Source organism: Alosa alosa, chromosome 13 (genome assembly GCF_017589495.1).
Source record: "Alosa alosa isolate M-15738 ecotype Scorff River chromosome 13, AALO_Geno_1.1, whole genome shotgun sequence".
Lineage (NCBI taxonomy): Eukaryota > Metazoa > Chordata > Actinopteri > Clupeiformes > Clupeidae > Alosa > Alosa alosa.
Window position 1 is genome coordinate 27,661,977 of NC_063201.1, and position 16,012 is coordinate 27,677,988.

A 16,012-nucleotide genomic window follows, 5' to 3' on the forward strand; every position below is an offset into this window, starting at 1 on the left:
CATAGGTAATGCACTCCACCGCCATGGCCTCTATGCCCGCTCACCTTGCTTGACTCTATTACCGAAGAAAAACATGTTGAAGCTCATTGAAAGTTTGCTACACAACATTTGGACAAGCCTATAAAATACTGAACGAATGTATTCTGGTCAGGTGAGAGCAAAATTTAACTCTTTGGATGTCATACTACACACCATATTTGGAGGAGAAGTGGCACTGTGCATCACCGTAAAAATACCACCAACAGTGAAGTTTGGAGGTGGAGGCATCACGGTGCGGGGCTATTTTTCATCTCATGGTACTGGCAGACTTTATACAGTTGAAGGAATGATGAATGGAGCCATTTTTTCTGGGAGAATCTTGCCATCCACCAGGACAATGAGGATGAGACATGGCTAGACCCTCCAGCAGGACAATGATCCAAAGCATTGAACAAAGGAAACTCTCAATTGGTTTCAGAGAAAGAAAATACCATTTGAAAAACATATAAAAAATCATCTTTAAATGCACTCTGGTCGTTTATTGTTCTCACAATGGTGGATGTTTGTGTTAAATTACATTTGGCTGATCCCTGAAGCTTGAACTGCTTAGAACATCGTTGAACAGCTCCCCTTACAAAAAAGTATCCAGAAGCGACATCTAGTGGACATTAGAAGTACCTAATACTGGCTGTTAGGTTGTCACCTTTGAACACACCAGTGGTGTTGTAACAGATAAACTGGCAAACAGGCCACACATATAATTCATGCCCACCTGAGATGTTATAAAAAAGATATGTAATAAATCCATGTTAATAATTCAAAAAGATTCATATTAATTTCCTAAAAACTGGGAACATATACACATAGGAACTACAGGTTCTTTTTCAAATACTAAGGCAGTGAGTGATTCAAAAAGGCAGTGGGTCCAGTCATGCATGAGCATCACAGAATGTTGTGTCTGTCTGCCTCTCCCCTATTGCGCCCCCTTGTGGCTTGCGGTGATCATGCCAGTGAAATGAACCCTTTGCAGCCACCCAAACCGCTCGTCTTTGGCACATCAAAATGCACCTTGTTTTTCACTCTCTCTCTCCCCTCTATCTCTCATTCTCTCTGGGAGTGTGTGTGTGTGTGTGTGTGTGTGTGTGTGTGTGTGTGTGTGTGCATGCGTGTGTATCTCTGTATCTGTTTCTCTGTCTCTGTGTTTATTTGCCGGGGCTGCCCTCTCAGCTCAGTTAGCTGAGTTTAACCGTTGAGCTTCTCCCCCTCCTCAGTCCTGATTGTGGTCAGTTCTCCTTGGCCCTCCTCCTCCCCAGGGACCTGACACACAGACATCAACACAAGATCAACATGGATCGATGCACGTATTTTTACTTTTCTGACTTTTATACTATATTTTTTAAGTGTATTTTAATGGTAGAATGTACCATGTCAATACGTATACTTTTTCCATTTGACACATAAGACGACTCATAGAAATATAAAAAAAATCTAAAACCAGTTCATCTATGTCAATGACTGAAGTTCCAAGATTAGTTTATGACAAGTATGCCACCTTGTGGCGAGATTGTGCAAATTCAACATTTTCCACTCCACAAACTGAGTGAATATTAGATCAAACCAGATGTATTATATAGAACTGAGAGAGGGAGAGGGAGGATATTCTGGCCCCATTGATTTCAATAACCAATGTTAGTCTAGCTAATTCAGCCAAAAGTATACTCAGTGGACTTCTGATCTTCAAAAATGGCTTCTAAAACGTAATTAGGTGCCACTTTACCAATGGTCACAAATAATGTCGTCTATGTGGATCGGCTAACCCACATTGACAGCTCACCCACCAATCCACATAGGCAACAAGCGTTGGTGTCAACCAGTGATTGTTTGTAAAAATGTGGGTGGAAGTAAGAACTTGAGGTACACCGTTTTAAAAATGGTGGATGCTAACTGGCTGAAGCTAACTCTCCAAATCTTGATCCCCCTGAGTAAAACACAGCATCTCAAAGGCCTATGTTTCCCCATTGTAGTGTCCTTACCTCCCAGTAGAGTGCATCCTCATAACAGGCAGTGTCAGGGGGAGCTCCATAGATGGGCAGCTTCAGAATGAACCCTGCAACAAAGAAGGCACCAATACATTCAGTCTATTTCAAACTTACATAGTTCCTAGGATAAGGAGAAGAGAGAGAGAGAGAGATTGGTTTACCTGTGATCAGGCCTCCAAGAAGCGCTATGCCCAGAGTCACAGCCAGAGAGATAGCCTGACGTACTCCCTGTGTGGAGGCATCAAGTTCGCCGCTAGCGATCAATGGAAACACATCTGCCAACCTGAGGAGTAGATCCATCACATCATCAGGGTATGCAATGAGTTTGGACCGGACAAGATGTTTTTGTTACTCCTGGCTTAAAGTAGAAAATTACAACATTTGATATCTCTTTTTTTGTATTTCCTGTCTCATCTTGTTGATGAAACTGCCATTGGTGACATTAGGTGGTATGAGGTTGTGTTGGTGTTTAAATTCCAATTCATTCTTTGGTTGATTAATTGATTTATTGATTGATTAATTGATTGATTGATTGGCGGTCTTACCCATCCCCATAGACATCTTTGGAGGCCACAGAGGCGGTGACGGCCCCAACGATGGCCCCCAGCACCCCCGGCATGCCGTGCAGGTTGTGGACGCCACACGTGTCCTGGATCCTCAGCTTCTCCTCCATAATGGGCTGGTGTGGGGCAAAATACAGTTGGGGGTCTAATCAAACTGAAGTTCTAGCAGTGGCAATCGCGCTTTACCTCTTCACTACCAGCTCTGTGTGAATTTGTGTGTGTGTGTGTGTGTGTGCACGCGCATGGTGCATGTGTGCGTGCATGTGTATGTGTGTTATATGTGTTGCTAGTGAAAAAAAATGATATACAGAACTGCATCATAATCTATAAATAAGAATACTTATACACTGTTTCACTTGGAACCAAACACTAAGGAAGAAGAATGCTGATGCCTTATATATTTATTTCACATAATAAGAATTGTGTGCCCATACCGAAAGGAACCTGTAGCCCAGGACAGAGATGGTTCCAGCCAGGAATCCCACGATCATGGAGCCGAAAGGAGTCAGCATCATCTCTCCAGCTGTTCCCACGGCAACACCTCCAGCAAGAGCAGCATTCTGAATGTGCACCTGAGAGCATGACGAGACAACCGCACACAAGTTATGAAACCAACGCAGATGGAGAGACTGCATCCCCTATCACAAGATAAAGTTGCCCCATGTAATGCATGTGCTGTGATGCAATCTGAAGTGTATGCTAAGACATCTCATCAGGTGACTAAAATGTGAACACATGGCATCTGGAAACTGTAAAAAATGTTTTTTTTCTTTCTAACTTATCATTCAATCACGTTGCATTAGCTACTTTTACTCTACTACAAGGCTCTCTCCTCGTGCAGATTGGAAGATTGATTGCATTGTTCGTTGGTATGTGGTCCAACTCCCCCAACTTCTTCGCTGCATGATGCTCACATGCTGCTGGGTCTCTATCTACACAGTAATATGAAGTGTTTGCAATTCTGGAATGTCAGGCACCAGAGACATGAAATCCAACCTTTTTCTGGTCATGTGGGTATCAGTTTAAGCTCTACACCCTCTACTCAAGGACTAAGTTCGGAATGGCACCCAGGCTACTCAAGATCTACACTACATAAAGGAATGCTTGACTTGAATTGACTATTAACCACTTTTACAAAATATTTACAGTACTGTATATGTAATCTTGCTTATTTCTAGAAAATCAACATCAGTTTAATGAAGGTGTATGGCTTTTTTTGCCCAGTCCATGTAAAAACTAGGGGTTTTTCATTCGCTAGCCTTTCGTTCACTGCACTGTTTCTGCATTTAGCTCGTAGGGGACCAGTGCAGTGCACAGTTGCAGCCCTCACACCAGGCCAAAGCACAGCCAGAGCACTTCCTGCCACACCAGGCCAAAGCACAGCCAGAGCACTTCCTGCCACAGCGGACACAAACAAAGTCCTGAGAGGCAGCTGGTCTGGAAAGTGACATATACTTCTGCAACATCCCATTCCAATGGGGTGTTGAGATCCCAGTGGGAAGTTGAAGACTGCCAGGGAGAGCTCTCAGAGCGATGAGGCCGTAAAGACTACATAACCAGCCATACACATCAGGGGGTCCCTACTACGCTCACATCTCTCTCCTCACCTAAGGTGGAAGTCTAGACAGGTGTGGTGGAACAACGTCACCACCTGACTATCGGTCTCAAGGTTTGATTCCTGAGCATACAATTGTTACCATTGTGTCACTTTGGATAAAAGTGTGTGTTAAATACCAGTCAACTTTAACTTCAAATGACAACTGATAATTTTGTAACACTGTAACATTTTACTCAACTTTCCATCTACATACATATCTCAATGAAAATGATTTTGATTGCTAAGTCTCCATGCGTCATGGCTGTATTACCTGTGCACAATGGTATATGTGCTCAACCAATGCAAAGATTATGCAGTACATAAGCCATGATAGGCCTGTCTGTGATCTCTTTTTTACTGCACCCTGTTACCTAAAGGATATACTTGCTGCCTTTTAACAAATCTGTTATGCAATAGTGTGTTTCTGGTATACTGTGTTCTCTGTTGACTCTTATCTGTTCTATCTGGTGGGTTTGTTAAACCCATGACTTCTACACTTAATGCAGGAACCTGCCCAACAACTCAAAAAGTTGTAGTCATCTGAATGGACGTGTGAATGCAAACATTCCCCAACTTCCTAACTGCTGACAGTCACATGCAGTTGGATCACTATCTAAACTAGAATGAATGGATGCGCTCATTGCACACTTGATAAACTTGGCTTGACTTGATCAACGCTTGAAATCAAGTCTTGTGAACAACCCACACACAGCACATACACTGTAAAAACAAAAGATCACCCTCAAGATAAACCAGTCAAGTCATCGCGTTGCTTTGTCTGAGTTATGCTAACGTGTGTAGCACAGTTTATCAAGTAGTAATGTGAAGCCACATGTTTTAGGTAATTGTATTCAATCAAATCAACAAGATGACTTGACAAGGTTACGTGTGGTAAACCAGGGGCATCGAACTGGGGGTAAACGTGGGACTGATTACCAGGGCCCCAAGGGGAAGAGGGCCCTTGAAAAGTCTGGAATATATGCATGGTGGGGCATGGGCCCATCAGGACTGCCTACGCATAGGGCCCAGGATCTTGTGCTACGCCCCTGTGGTAAACATCTATTATAGTGCAACAGTGACCTCCACTCTCCCCTCACCATGTCCAGCTTGCCCTCGTGGCAGACCAGGGCGGACATGCCGTAGGTGGCCAGTGTGCAGGATGCCAGGGAGTAGTAGGTGTTCATGGCCGTCCTGTGCTGGTCATCTCCGTGGGCAGTGATGGCCGAGTTGAAGCTGGGCCAGAACATCCACAGGTAGATGGTGCCTGCGCACACACACACACAGATGAGATGTAAGCTACATTTACATACAGTATTTACATTTATTCATTTAGCAAGCGCTTGTATCCAAAGCAACTGACGAAATGAGGAATAACATTCAAGCCACATTGCAAAGGAGACGTTCAGTTGGGAAACACGCCTCTCTAACAGCTGGACATGATTCCCACAACACAGAAATGAAAAGCATTTGGCAAGTCAGTTTAGTTCTTTACTTGTTTCAGTGTAACACAGAAAAGTGAGTCTCTCTCACATACAGTGTGTTGATGTGATTTATTTTGTTGATCTCATGTTTCCCCAATAATGTGTTCCAAAAGTCCAACTTATTAAAGCTCAGAGCAGGTATATGACCCATCACTGGCAGAGGCACATAAGGATGATTAGAGAATGACTAATTCTCTCAGCACATATTGTCACATTCAGGCGTCAATAACTGGAAGCCTCATTTATCAAAATGACTGATGACTTAATATGACAGTTAGGTTTCTGAGAAAGTCAGAAATGAGAGAGTTCATTACATAATTCCATCGGTATGCTCAGCTCTAGAACATATGATTTATATTTCTCCTTGCTTAAACCACAATATTACAGTAAGGTTGTTGGGAGATTTGGGGTTTGTTTCTGTGGTCTGGTACATTCTAACAAAGTTTAGCATTAGTACTAATTTACTTTCTTTCTGCAGGGTTCCTTCAATATAACAGTCATGCTTAAACTGGTATGACAGCTTACATTTGGTGAAACCAAACCATTTTTTTCCCCCAAGTAAATTCTCCAGTTATTGGCATGATTTGTAGGCACCCCCAGGGCTTACAGGTGATGCAATCTCCATCAATCCACTGAGTTTCATAAGACATGAAAAATGAGGTTGCTTACCAATCATAGCGAAAAGGTCTGAATGGTAGACAGAGCCGTTTTTGTGCTTGCTCTTGTCCAGGTTCGGGCGGTAAAGCACGCGAGCCACGACCAGGCCAAAGTAAGCACCGAATGTGTGGATGGTCATGGATCCACCGGCATCTTTGGCCTGCAAGGAGACTCGGTCATTCATTCATTCATCTTTTATAAGATGTATAAGACACACAAATACATCCTTTTAAAATGTTTGCAGTGATTTCTGGTAATTGTTAAATACACGTAAGGACAAATACATGAACACTAATACATATTCTGAGCAGTCTTTCCTAAATTGTTTCATGTTCCTAGCACATACATACTGTTTCTGGTGCTGTTCCTGTTCTGGTTCAAGTGTTTGGTGCATTGCACATAGAGTATAATGTAAAGTGTGTGAATAATTTGCAGAAGGCCACATGATCCATGTGAGAAACAGGCTTCGTCCTTCTTTCTCTGTCTGAAGTAGGACTATGTGTCCGTACACCGCAGGCTGTCCATTAAAAACCTGTGCGGCATCTCATTTGTCCGTGTGAGTGTGGATGTGTGGGTGTGAGTGTGGATGTGTGGGTGTGAGTGTGGATGTGTGAGTGTGGGTGGATGTGTGAATGTGGGTGGATGTGAGTGTGGATGGATGTGTGAGTGTGGATGTGTGGGTGGATGTGTGAGTGTGGGTGGATGTGTGAGTGTGTATGTGTGGGTGGAGATGTGTGGGTGTGAGTGTGGATGTGTGGGTGTGAGTGTGGATGTGTGGGTTTAAGTGTGGATGTGTGGGTGTGAGTGTGGATCTGTATGTGTGGGTGTGAGTGTGGATGTGTGGGTGTGAGTGTGGATGTGTATGTGTGGATGTGTGGGTGTGAGTGTGTATGTGAGAGTGTGAGTGTGGATGTGTGGGTGTAAGTGTGGATGGGTGTGAGGATATGAACACTCACTCCAAGAGGGCCAAGCAGAATGAACTCGTTTATAGCGAACAGAGTGACTTCAATGACGGCCATCACCAGCAGCTGGACAGGGCTGGTCTTGCCGAGCACCGCTCCAAAAGAGATGAGCACCGACCCCGTACAGAAGTCAGCGTTGATCATGCTGCCAATGAGGTGTAGCAACATGAGCAGGTAAAGCAGGCAAATATAAAGCAACCAAAAGGCACCAAGTAATAGCAGCTGTGGTGAAAAAGTTGTATGTCATAGGGAGTATGGGCTACAGTACGTTTTCATACTGTAGTGAAGGTATATGCAAAGTGTATTAAATAAACGGTGTGTGTGTATGTGTGTGTGTGTGTGAGAGAGAGAAAGAGAACGAGAGAGAGAATGAGAGAATGAGAGAGAGAGTAATAGAGATCATTGGTGCGTGTCTGTTTGTGTTACCATGTGTATGTGTGTGTTGGTGTGTGTATGTAAGTATGTGTGTTTGTGTGTGTGTGTGTGCGCACCTCTCCACTCCGATGTGGATCTTGCCGTGGTGCATGCCGTGGAAGAAGCCCTGCATGAGGGTGGCCCACTGGAGGGCCAGCGCGGCGATCAGGAAGTTGAAGCCCACGCTGCTGAAGCCATAGCGCTTCAGGAAGGTCATGAGGAAGCCGAAGCCCACAAAGATCATCACGTGCACGTCCTGGAAGCCTGTTTGATAACACACACACACACGCACGCACACGCACACACACACACAGGGAGGGCAGTCAGAGAGAAGCCACATCAGACATACCAATCTTTTTGCTGTGCCAGAGATACATGAAAATAATTCAAAACATCGTAGGCATCGAAATCAACATTTTCATTTCATTCTATATGGTCACCATGTTTTGAACATGGGGGCTATTTTCATGAAAATAACAGCATGCATGGATTCATTGAACTCGAAGCTGCTTTGGTAGTCAGAAAGTGATGCATCTTGTACGTCCAATGCAAACACATTTTAATATGTATGTGCCAATGTGTGTACTTAATGGAATATGTGCAAACCACTTAAGCACTTGTGACAACAGCTCATTCGAGAGCTTTGCGCAAACATGCATGTTTGCTTAGACATGGACAAGGGTTTATTTCTCTGCAAACATGCATGTTTGCTTAGACATGGACAAGGGTTTATTTCTCTGCAAACATTTAAAAGATTGGGAAAGTGCTGCAACTTATCAGCTGGATGCATTATTATTATAATAAGCAAAACACATTCTGTTCCCTGTTATATTTTAAATATTATGTTGTTTTTGTATTTGTGTGTCGCTTTGGGCAAAGGCGTCTGCAAAATCCCATAACCATAACATTTCACAGAAATCAGACATGGTTTGTGAGGTCAAATAAGGTTGCTAATTTGCACCTTGCTTTTCTTGTTAGACATCTGTGAACAGCACCGTTCTTAGGCAGCCTGGGACAATCTCTTTCTGTGTGGTTGCCATGCGACTAGCATTCGGCACAAGGGGCAATTGAAGCTGCCAAAGTCCCTGAGGGTGAGCTGGCCCAGATAGCTTGTGGCATCAAGCACCATAAACTCACACAAAAACAAAAACACACACATACACTCAGAAATACACACACACACACTCACATCTACACCCAAACACCCCCCCCACACACACACACACACAGGCTGTCAGTGTGATGGCAACTTGATTCATGGCTTCATAAATATAAGGTTTTGTATCACAAATATGTTTTTGGTGCCTTATCAAGCAGCATATTACACTCACACATATATACAGTATTATCTGATACCATATTTCAACCTAGGACAGACGATATTTGGTAATCAGTGCTTTAGCAAGCCACAGGTCAAAGACCAACAAGAATATCATCTCTTTAGCATTGCATAACATCTTTCCGGGCTATACATCCGGACATTGTTATGATCAGGGAGAACAATTGTGCTTCTGTTAACTTTTAGTCAAATTGCCAAGGCGAGTGATTTCACCTGTCAACCATTGATCTGTCTTCTGACCTTATTAAATCTACTGCTGCTCATCTAATGAAAATAGGCAATGTTAAAGATTAATAGATTTTGTGTTACCTGAGCAGTAATATCTTTGTATGGCCCTAAGCTTTCTGTTTTCTTTGTTGACAAAAGTGAGACTAAGTGGGTATGGCTAGTCTAGAAGTCTTGTGTGTGTTAAAAAGTCACTACAAAGATTCCTACGGGTTTGGTAAAAAAAACACCACCATGACATTTTCTCTCCCTCTCTATCGGTCTCTTCATCTCTCTTTCTGTTGTGCACATTCCTAACCCCTATTCTCACATTTCTAAGTGTGAGACTGAGTGAGACAGCTTCCCCTCAAGGCTCTCTTAGCCCAGCTGCTTGGCCCCATAGACCCCCCTCTGGGTAAGCGTGTGTGTGTGTGTGTGCGTGTGTGCATGTGTGTATGTCTGTGTATGTGAGTGTGTGAGTCTGTGTATGTGAGTGTGTACGTCTGTGTGTGTGTATGTATACGTGTGTGTGTGTGTGTGCATGTAAGTGTGTGCGTCTGTGTATGTAGTGTGTGTGTGTGTGTGAGACTGTGACTGTGAGTGTGTGTGTGTATGTGCATGTACTGACAGGTTAAGATTCACACACAGGTCCAGCAGCTCATCCTCAGTGCTCAGGCTGCCTCACTCTAGCCCTCCCATGCACACATGGTTAGAGTGGAACAGGTTTAAAGTGGAACTCACAGTAAGGTGAAAGACAGCCAGGGCTACTGAAGATACTAGTGTTTGTGGTGAGAATGAACTGACCACTGCAAGTTTGTGGTCCTGTGTAAAGAATGCTGAAATGAAGTCAAGCATCCCAACACCAGAGACCACAGAGGGACACTTCAATAGCCTCTATCTCAATATTCCAAATAAATTGCATATTTAAATGTGTTCGATTCTTGAACAGGGCCAGCTGCCGTGAAGCCAAATGTTTATCCATGTGGGGGGTTTCATGAATAAACCATAAAAGTGTGCATGCTACCCCATTCAAAAGAAAAGTTAGAAGGAGGAAAACTGCTCGATATCCTTAAATGAGCCATACAAGCACCTAACGCTGCATGTTTACTTGGCAGCAATGGGGACTTGCAAACATGCATGCAAGACTAAGCAAAGACAAAAACATTTCTGTCTCATTAAGAAAAATTACTGTGTGGACAAAGTTTGACCACATAATATGGCAGCGCTGCAGAAAAGAACAGTCAGCAAAGGCCTACGGTCTGCTGATATTCTAATATGACTGGTTTTAAACCAACAGCACTTCTTACTTAATGAACAAATACAGTACTGTTCCCTTGAAAAAAATTTTTTTTGAATTTTAAACAACTTTCATGAAAAGCATCTCTCTCTGACTTCTTAACTGTCTATCTCAATAAGTTTATGCAAAATGTGTATGCAATCACGGCATTGTTAGTGTTACACCTGCATAATAATAGTGTTACACCTGCTAATACCATGCAATGTTATTCTTATTGTCATTCAGTAAAGTTATGTCTCACAGTTATCCACCATAAAACTGTGAACAGGGACATTGCAAAAACATGCCCTGCTGTGAAGAGCTGTCAGTAATGTTTCCTTTTGCGTTTCCTGAATGCAAAGACCACTTAATACCATGCAAGAAGTGTACAGCATTAAAGCACAGCCCACCAGTGAGTTCTTAACTACCAAAGCTCAGCCACCGCAGCCAACACCCAGCAAACACCAGGAGAAGCATCCAGGTGAATCTTGCCAATGCCCAAATCTTTATCTGTACCCCCCTTTGCCTCCAATCAGGTATAAGTAAGTAAGTATAAGTATATATACTCTTTTGATCCCGTGAGGGAAATTTGGTCTCTGCATTTATCCCAATCCGTAAATTAGTGAAACACTTAGCACACAGTGAGTACACAGTGAGGTGAAGCACACACTAATCCCGGTGCAGTGAGCTGCCTGCATCAACATTGGCGCTCGGGGAGCAGTGAGGGGTTAGGTGCCTTGCTCAAGGGCACTTCAGCCGTGCCTACTGGTTGGGGTTTCGAACCGGCAACCCTCGTTACAAGTCCGAAGCGCTAACCAGTCACTGTAAAAAATGAAACATTGGATTAACTTAATAAAATGAGTGTAACCATTCACAATAAAGATTTTACATTGATCTAAGGTTCAGAAACTATTCAGTTTAAACTAATTTTCTGCATTTTCTTAATTTGGTGTAAATCAATATTTTAAATTGTCTTAAATATATGCAAATAAATGCATGCATTTCATGCAAACTCTTTTCAGAATTTGGTATACACTAAACATTTAAATTGGCTTGAATGGAAAGAAAGTTTTTTAACTGACTTGATCTTAATTAAGTTTTCTTCAATATGAAATATGTATTTATTGCAAGTAATATAAAAGGCTCTGTAATTAGCATAATCTAACCATTTAAAATTATCTCAATATTTTTTTCCTAAAAAGTCAGTGAGACCAAACGTTCTTTTAAATATTTATTAAATGTATGAAAAGCACTGTTAAGATTACAGACATTAACTTTTTTGGCAGAACAACAAATGCATTGTTTTATAAATACAAATTCATTCAACAGTAAATTCTGTCTTACAATACAATACAAACACATAACATACAAATACATACAACATTCTGTTGTAAGACATATATATATATATATATATATATACACACAAATATATACATATATACAAAAGATTAAAGCCACAGCATCAATTGCAATGGCACCACATCCAGTGAACAAACAACTACTGAATTTCTATTACAAAAGATATAGTGGAGACTGAACTTCTCCCATCCTGTGTGTGTTCTGCAAAATAAGAATGTCAAAGATCTAAAAACAAGTGGTCTGCTTCCCTCACGGTAATACTGATTGTGGATTAACAAATATACATATATAAAAGATTAAAGCCACAGCATCAATTGCAATAGCACCACATCCAGTGAACAAACAACTACTGAATTTCTATTACAAAAGATATTGTGGATTATCCCGTGTATGTGTTCTACAAAGCTAACATATTCAATAGAGGCTGTCATTGACTGTGCAGCAGAGTACAGAGGCGACATACTTTGGGGGTCATCTTTCTGGGGTCAAGTTCCATTAAGACTTTCTGGAAAAATTCAAAAGTGAATTTCAATTCTTTTGGATACTGAAGGTTTAGCACATATGCCAGTCCAAATAACATTGACACAGCAGTTGCTGTTGAGGGAAGTTATTGAGGACCTCTGTGCCCTTAATGAGAACCCTGGTGTCCGTGTCCCTGATGAAGACGGCCATTCCATCCAGCTCCAGTCCATCACCTGGCATATCCTGGCAACACAAAACATATTAAGGAATGCTGACCAGACTCAGTTGAGTGTGTGAGAGACACCCCTGCTTATTCTGTATTTCCTGAACTGAGTGACTGTGCAACCCCTGTTGAGTGAGCATAAATAAGTACACCACTGCTTGTTTTGCATTACATAAGCTGCATGTGTAGAACCTGTTATGCGCCTGTGTTTATATGACATCCCTGCAGGGAGGGAGAGAGAGAGAGAAAGAGAGAGAGAGAGAGAGAGAAAGAGAGAAACACTAAGAAGGCTGGACACAACATGAAACTTTGATCAAAGTATCATCAGTGTCTCTACACATGAACTTGAGCATTGAGAACATTGTTTGTGTACAAAGAGTTTACTAAATAGGAAGGTTCTGAACAACTCACTTGTCATCTTTTTATCACAGAAGTAACATTACGCTTGACTTGTCTTATACAAGGAAGAGACACAATGGCAAAAAGAACTTACAAGTGTTAGCGAAGATTGGACACAACCAAAACTACCAGCCAGGAACTCGAGCAACCCAAACTACTAGGCACCAGGAAATATGCAAACCAAGCAGCAGCTTCCCTAAAATTCAAACATAAAAACAGTTTCAGTTTTTCAGTTTCAGAGTCTAAATGCATTTCCTCTTTCACAAATTCAACATTTAACAACAAAATCCGCTTCATATTGGCATTGAACTCCCCGAGCGGAGCCAGTAGTAAAGAGTTAGCCTAAACTCCGTAAACACGTCACTCGCATATTAAGGTGATTAATTTAATTGTCGGCGGAGAAATGCAATATACTGCGAACTTTGGTCATGAAAACTTTTTTTTTACACTTGTGGTGTGGGTGCTTGCGTTTCTTTACGAATCCGCCGTGTTAGTGTGTATAAAATTAATATTAAGTGACACACACACAGGGCGATAATACAGGACGGGCGATTTATAACATCTCGTTCAGATAGCAATCTTGGCCATAATATTATTAACAGCATTACAACTTAATACTCTACAAACAGTACTGATACACATTTAGGTGTCAACATCAAAACTAACATTTTATAAATTATGCACATGAGGCACAAAGTCTCATTCTCACTCCACTGCCGCATCTAACTTCAACGCCTGTGAGAACATTCTGGCGGTCTTTCTAACAGTATCCAACCTTAAGTGAACGTTAACGTTAGCATGTTCATAGCTGCTAGCTATTATTTGTTAGCTGTCAAATGGCGCCAGGTTAACGCTATACCGCTAAAGCCTAAATTGAAGTTATAAAAACTTCAAATCTGCGTGTCTGTTCATTTAAATGATATGACCTTGATGCTATACAAATATTTAAATGCTAGGTCGTGCTATCCTGCAAATGCTATACGTTAACGGTCACTGCCATTAGGTAACCTGGCTATCAGTAAAACGGTGTCAAGAAAGTCACCTTTTAAAAACGTAACTAGTCACCTTAAAATTATAGTGTAAATACTGAAATAAAGGGCAAGGATAACGGAGACTTGTCATTTTGGTTAATTCCTCTCTTACCTGACAAAGTGTCCTCTTGTTCTGCCAAACACAACCATCCACTCAAGTGGTGTCTTCCTTGGTGTCTTCTTCCAGAAGTTTCTCTCGAGTTTTCATGTTTGCGCGAATCGTGCTTGATCGATAAAAGTCATTTGATCGAATGTATAATTTGAATTTTATTGTTATGTTATACTTTTATATTGTATCAATCTAAAAAAATAGATTGAAGGACACACACAATTTACAAAATGTATTTTTACTTAACAATCTAATTACTTTTAGGCTATTGGGATGGAAAAAAGTATATCAAATGAAAAACAGCAATGTTTTACTTTTTAGTCCAGGGCTGCCCCAAAGGTGACTTACTGGGGTATCTAAAGTAGAATTCATTCTCAATGTCGGTTGTGCCATTGATCTGCAGCTGGTGAAATTTCTTGGCGTCAGTTCCATCGTCGTATTCCACCAATACGCCAAAGATGATGATGAGGATGATCTGCATGATGAAGCAGGCCACGGGCAGCTTGATCTTCATACTGGTTTCTGCCATGATGCCGGTCTTTTCTTTCTCTCTTTCACACTCTTAATCTGTTTCTTTATCTCTTTCTGTCTTCCCCAACTCTCTCTCTCTCTCTCTTTATCTTTCTTTCTCAGCCCAGGACTTGGCTAGAGGACCCAGTTTGTTGGGGTAGAAGAGGAAGACAAACTCTTCACAGCTTGTGTGAGAGTATGTGAGGAGTCCAGCTGACACACAAGTTTTTAATTGTTGTTGGATTTTTTTCCTCCGCAGTCTTTCACAATCACTCACGCCCACTTGCTAACCACAGCTCCTCCTCTTTTACCTTATTGGGTTTAAGGTGGATTCGAAATGATTATCAGTCAAAGTGGATAGGCTACAGTTGCAGAACTGTAATATGTAGAGGGAGAGCAGCTTCACAGAAGAGAACTTCTGACGGCAAATTTGAGGCAAAGTTGGTAAACCACCCTTCTTACCTAATTGGAGGGTGCTGATTTTGAATATTTTGTTTACCAAGCTCAATTCTGAGTTCTAAGCCGCATAATCAGCATTTTAACATAAAATAGCGATTATTTTTGTCTTTGTATTTATTTTTTATCTTAATTGGGTTGATTTCAAAAGTAATCACTAAAACCAAATAAAAGTGTTCTCTAAATACATGTTTGAGCATTATAGAAGCCATACTATAGTTTATTAACGTATTTAATCGGAACATGAATACAGTTAACATGTAATAAACTCGGAAATTCTAATCAAAACACAACCATTTTTTTATTGCTAACATAGTGAGTCACTCGTGATGTTTAATGCATTTCATCACAATAACAAATTGCACAGATAACCTTCAACTATCCTACAGTACATATGAACTTAGATAGCGGGAATAAGCCTAATGCAAAACTGCATCTACCATCAGCAACACCGACAAGTAAAAAACATTTTACTTCTAGTAACACTGGATTTGGTATGTGTGCTTGCCTCCATACTAGAGCTTGATAATGTGCTCTTCTAATATGCCATTGAGCAGCATCACTTGTTGGTGGTAGAGCCTCCGATCTTCGACATCTAGAAAACAGAGTGGCTCTGTCATAGTGTTGTCACGATACCAAAATTATGACTTTGATACAATACCTTCCATAAATATCTTGATACTCGATACTGAAGCGATATCCAAATCCTAAAATATCTGGAAAAGAAAGAACGCAGGCCTCCTCCAAGTGTGTTGAGTCATTTGTGTTTGGTGAATTTGGTGCACTTTTGGTCAATTCTGGGTTTCAAACTTCTGAACGTCCTACATAATTATTATTTTTGTAGTCAGTAAAATAGTAGTTTGTGTGTGATTTAGTCCTTTAGTTTAGTTTGTTATAGCTCATTTATATTGTGTGATGTTTTGGCAATAAATTACCTTTAAATAGCCAA

At 41.3% G+C, this 16,012-nt stretch overlaps 1 protein-coding gene and 1 long non-coding RNA gene across 2 annotated transcripts; both read right to left on the reverse strand.

The window, feature by feature from the left end:
- Window positions 1-497: 497 nt before the first annotated feature.
- Window positions 498-14,850, reverse strand: rhbg (Rh family B glycoprotein). Its single transcript, XM_048260663.1, has 10 exons — window positions 14,446-14,850; window positions 7,770-7,956; window positions 7,273-7,423; window positions 6,329-6,476; window positions 5,276-5,442; window positions 3,016-3,153; window positions 2,564-2,697; window positions 2,180-2,301; window positions 2,013-2,086; window positions 498-1,296 (listed from the first exon to the last, which is right to left on the reverse strand). The coding sequence occupies exons 1-10, from the start codon at window positions 14,624-14,626 to the stop codon at window positions 1,222-1,224; spliced, it is 1,377 nt and encodes a 458-aa protein (XP_048116620.1). The 5' UTR covers window positions 14,627-14,850; the 3' UTR covers window positions 498-1,221.
- Window positions 11,942-14,432, reverse strand: LOC125305740. The gene is made up of 3 exons (XR_007195457.1): window positions 14,101-14,432; window positions 13,052-13,153; window positions 11,942-12,578 (listed from the first exon to the last, which is right to left on the reverse strand). It is a non-coding gene; the product is annotated as an uncharacterized LOC125305740 (long non-coding RNA).
- Window positions 14,851-16,012: the final 1,162 nt, after the last annotated feature.